Raw genomic sequence first — 4,023 nt, forward strand, 5'->3', positions numbered from 1 at the left:
ACACAGCAACAAGCAATAATACTAGTGAGTGAATTAATCTTTTTAATTTTTGTACGTGAGATTAGTCCACTCAATTTAAAAAGAAAAAAAAATCCGGCCAAGACAAATCAATTCCGACCTAAAAACGCGTTTCCGGCCGAAATTTTCGCAAAGATTTCGTCCGACCGAAATTAACAAAATCGTGTCTTCTTGGACCGAAATCCGGAATTTCGCCGAAATTTCGGCCGAAATGACCGAAATCGACTACATAGTGTGTACCCATACTCATAGGCAATAATGTAATTTGGATACCAATATAAACGTTCTCCTGGCCAAAAAAATAAAAAATTCTCCCATCTGTTTGTACATCTGTTAGTCACTAGTTAATACCAATCCCTTACCTAAACTAGACAAGACACGTTTGTCGTTTGGCATTATCTTTGTAATAGTGGATGACAAACCCACCCTTACTGTGAGGGCATATGTACTGATATTCACGAGGGTGAGAATGTAATTGTAATAGCCAATAGACATTCTCAAAATTGAATTAGACTCTACTTGGAATATAGAAACCAGTCTGGATTTGGAAATCAAAAGAAAAAGAAAACATAGGAATAAAAGACAACTGAAATTTGGAAAAGTGGAACCTATAAAACGATGGATGAAGCAGAATTTGTCGAGGAGCAGAATTTCTTCATCCATCGTCTTCTATTTATAGGTTTTCTCGCGGAGCAGAAATTTGTTTATTGCGTTGATTGTTTTGGTAATCCGTGCTTCTTCAAAAAGGTATTTGTTTCTCTTCATAATTGGTTGATCCCTATTATCAATTTGGCAGAATATATGTGTGAATTTGATGGGTGACCTAGACACAAGATCAATTGGTTAAGTTCAGCTATCATGGGTGACCTAGAAAAAAGATCTTGATTATCAATTTGCTCTTTTTTTTTTTTTTTTTTTTTTTTTTTTTTTTTTTGTGGAAGCATGCTTATGAGAGTCTTGAATACCAGGTGTTTTTTATTTTACGTGAATTAGAATACTTTTTTTTTAATAAACCATACTGTTCTTATTATCAAGGGAGATCATGCAGAAAAATATTATGCAAAAATGTTTAGATCCTATTGTTAGTACATTCAACTCCCATACATGAATTATACGGTATTCTTACCAAAAAGAGAGAGATTTACATGATATTTTGTCTAACTTTGAAGAGAAACTTCAGCAACTTCCCATACATGTCGCTCCTCTCTCTCACCTAATTTATTAGGAGATAAATTTGTTCCTCAAAACGCTCTCACCTAATTTATTATGAGATAAATTTGTTCCTAAAAATACACGGAAAAAACTCAATATTAGGTGACACATACTCTTAAAACTAATCTAAAAATCAGGAAACATACAAATCTTAATAAGAAGTTTGGTGTGGCTGTCTTCCCCTGTGTCTTGCTGTACAACCTGCGGGATTGAGCCCACCCAATGTAAATCATTTCGATAGGATAAGTCCAAGAGAAATATCCACCGCTCAGTAAATATCGGACTACACATTTGACCAAGATCCGCTATCGATAATTTTTATGCAAACCTTTTTTCTTCCTCTCACTTCTCTCTTGTTTTGGTATCTCTTTCTCAATCTTTGGTCTGGTATTTCTTCATCAATCGTAAGAAACAAAAATAGAAAAAAAAATTAGAGGGAAGAGTTCTAGTAGAGCGCACTAATAGCAAATTAGGTGATGCACAACTTTCATTAGATGCTTAGCGTGTTCAAGTTTCTTAATCAATGGTAGATTTTCCACAAATTTCGTCAAATCTCATCTTTTAGTCTGTATTAATCTCTAATAAGGGTTTTTATTTCTACCAGTTGTCTCATCTTCTATCGATTCTTCCTTAGGGATTTGATTTCGAACTGTCGACTCTTCCTAGGGATTTGATTTATAATTAGGGTTTTTATTTCTAATTAGGATGCCGATTTCTAATAAGGGTTTTGATTTCTTCCTCGGGGTTAGGTTTTAGAGTACATGACTTCATCACTGCAATTCGGTGGTTGGTATATTTGCGTTTGTTCATCTTTTCAATTTGTTTGTTTTATTGGTTTTGTTTTACTGATTTTGTGTATATTTTTTTTTAATTCAGGCACCAAAGAAGGAGAAAGCTCCACGACCATCTTCAAAGCCAGCTAAATCTGGTAGTGGATTTCAGGTAATATATTGAAATATACTCATGTGTGCCAGATAGTTATTATTTCTAAAATTTATGCTTCAGGAGAGCTGGGTGTTGTACATTTCTGGTTTCCTTAGACATGCTTTTCTTTGTAGACTTGATCAAAAATTCAACTGATTGTAGTTGGTTAGGTGGCTGCGAGATCGGAATGGGGATGTAGTTGGAGAAGAGTTGGTGTTAACGTTAAGCTTTTGCCACAATCTAATGGAAGCCTTTAATGTAGTTTTGTGTGTGAGATGCGGCTAAGGCATTCAAAGCTTATGTCAACTTCAGCACAACTAGGTGAGCTATTTGTATTTTAGTATGACAGTTGTCCCTGTTAAAGCATGTAACTCTACATCGGCATCATCGGTTTGTTAACGTCCCTATTGGTATCAATGTTCATTGTTCACTGCACCTGTTAGGCTTTTTTTTTAATTATCAGATGGGTGGGAAGGTCTCTAGTCTCATTCACCTAGGTACTTTAGCAATAATTGTTCCAGATTTCGTAAATGTTTGGTGATCATTGTGCAGTCAAATGTGCATCATTATTTGAATTTCAAAAGCACACTTTTTTATTTCATCTTTCTGTTCTTTGTTCCTTGTCAATTTACCCACTTTATTTCTCTTGCAATAATTCTTTCCTCGCTCGATTAGGCAAACAAGGAAAAACAGTGCCTGGAAACTAATGATGGAGGATATGTGGATGAGTGCTAACGGTAAAGCTATTGCTGGTACCAAATTTGTCTATTGTTATCCAATTTCCCTTTCTATTTTCTATTTTAGGTTCATTCTAATATCCAATAGTTTTCATGATTGTAGATGGAAAAGTTTCATTAGTAACCGGGAATACCTCGGTTGTGGATGAAGGAAAGGACCATTCACCCCCTCCGAAGGAAAAATCCACTGGTGATGGATGTGAGTTCATCTATAAAAGCGTTTCACTTATAGATTTTGCACAAGTGCATTCCTACAATGCAAAGGAAAATTACTCCAAACAGTAAGCCAGTACAACCTCATCAGGATCAGGTCTTCACAACCGAGAAGAATGAACCCAAAGTGGAAAGAAAAGAAACTGAGACCAGAATGATGACTGAAACCCAAGTTATGGAACTAAGTTGTGAGACAAAAAAAATCCATCTCAGAAAATATTTTGAGACAAAAAAAGGGGATTTCCGGACAAACTTTTTTGCCACTAAACGTGTGTTTTGTTGTAGTGAAGATATCTCTAGATTTATTCTAGTTGTTCTTGTTGTAGAGTTATTAGGTTTCTCTTCCTATTTTTGAAGAGTATAATAATCCTTAATCTACAAGTTTGTTTTTGATATTACTTTTACCTAGTAATTGTTTTTATCAAAACAAACACAAGATTTCCAAAAACTTGATTCACATCTAAAGGGAAATCAAACTGGTGTTTTGTGCAAAAAAAAAAATTAAATCGTATCAATCATGTTGGTGTATCTTTTAAAGAGAACCTTGGGTTCTGCTAGAAGATTTGCGTGAAGAATTCTAAAGAGAATCGGTATTCTGCTAGGAGTTCTATAAGTGCTGAAGGAGGTATTACATCTAGTCCTAATAGGTAGTAGAAAATTGGTGTAAAAACTTTTAATTAGTGTGTGTTTATTCTGGACTAGGTCCCGTGGTTTTTCTGCATTTGCGGTTTCTTCGTTAACAAAATTCAGGTGTCTGTGTTATTTCTTTTCCGCATTATATTTTATTTATATAATAGAAATATCACAGGTTGTACGTTAAGATCAATCAGTTTTTGTATCCGGCCTTTGGGTTGTTGAGTGAATTGATTGACACTTGAACATTGGTCTTTGCTACCGTTCAAGTTAATCCTCTTATATT

The 4,023-nt window shown here is 34.8% G+C and overlaps 1 protein-coding gene across 4 annotated transcripts; it reads left to right on the forward strand.

Annotated features, from left to right (window-relative positions):
* The first annotated feature begins 586 nt into the window (after positions 1-586).
* On the forward strand, positions 587-3,357 carry LOC113333506. Of its 4 annotated transcripts, none has more exons than XR_003352095.1 (5): positions 587-765; positions 2,107-2,172; positions 2,317-2,475; positions 2,830-2,906; positions 2,980-3,357. XR_003352095.1 is itself a non-coding variant. In XM_026579952.1 (3 exons), the coding sequence occupies exons 1-3, from the start codon at positions 637-639 to the stop codon at positions 2,437-2,439; spliced, it is 318 nt and encodes a 105-aa protein (XP_026435737.1). In that variant the 5' UTR covers positions 587-636; the 3' UTR covers positions 2,440-2,593. The 4 variants fall into 4 exon arrangements, 1 of the variants encoding a protein (XP_026435737.1); XR_003352093.1 differs by having other exon boundaries at positions 2,995-3,357; XR_003352094.1 differs by having other exon boundaries at positions 2,830-2,891; positions 2,995-3,357.
* The last annotated feature ends 666 nt before the right edge of the window (positions 3,358-4,023 follow it).

This window comes from Papaver somniferum, unplaced genomic scaffold (assembly GCF_003573695.1).
Source record: "Papaver somniferum cultivar HN1 unplaced genomic scaffold, ASM357369v1 unplaced-scaffold_133, whole genome shotgun sequence".
Taxonomy (NCBI): domain Eukaryota; kingdom Viridiplantae; phylum Streptophyta; class Magnoliopsida; order Ranunculales; family Papaveraceae; genus Papaver; species Papaver somniferum.

Bases quoted from the DNA above. Each gene is read 5' to 3' on its own strand.
- LOC113333506 (XM_026579952.1), top strand. From the start codon at position 637: ATGGATGAAGCAGAATTTGTCGAGGAGCAGAATTTCTTCATCCATCGT. The intron at 766-2,106 runs GTATTTGTTTCT...TTTTTAATTCAG, and splicing joins ATCCGTGCTTCTTCAAAAAG to GCACCAAAGAAGGAGAAAGC. The intron at 2,173-2,316 runs GTAATATATTGA...AACTGATTGTAG, and splicing joins AATCTGGTAGTGGATTTCAG to TTGGTTAGGTGGCTGCGAGA.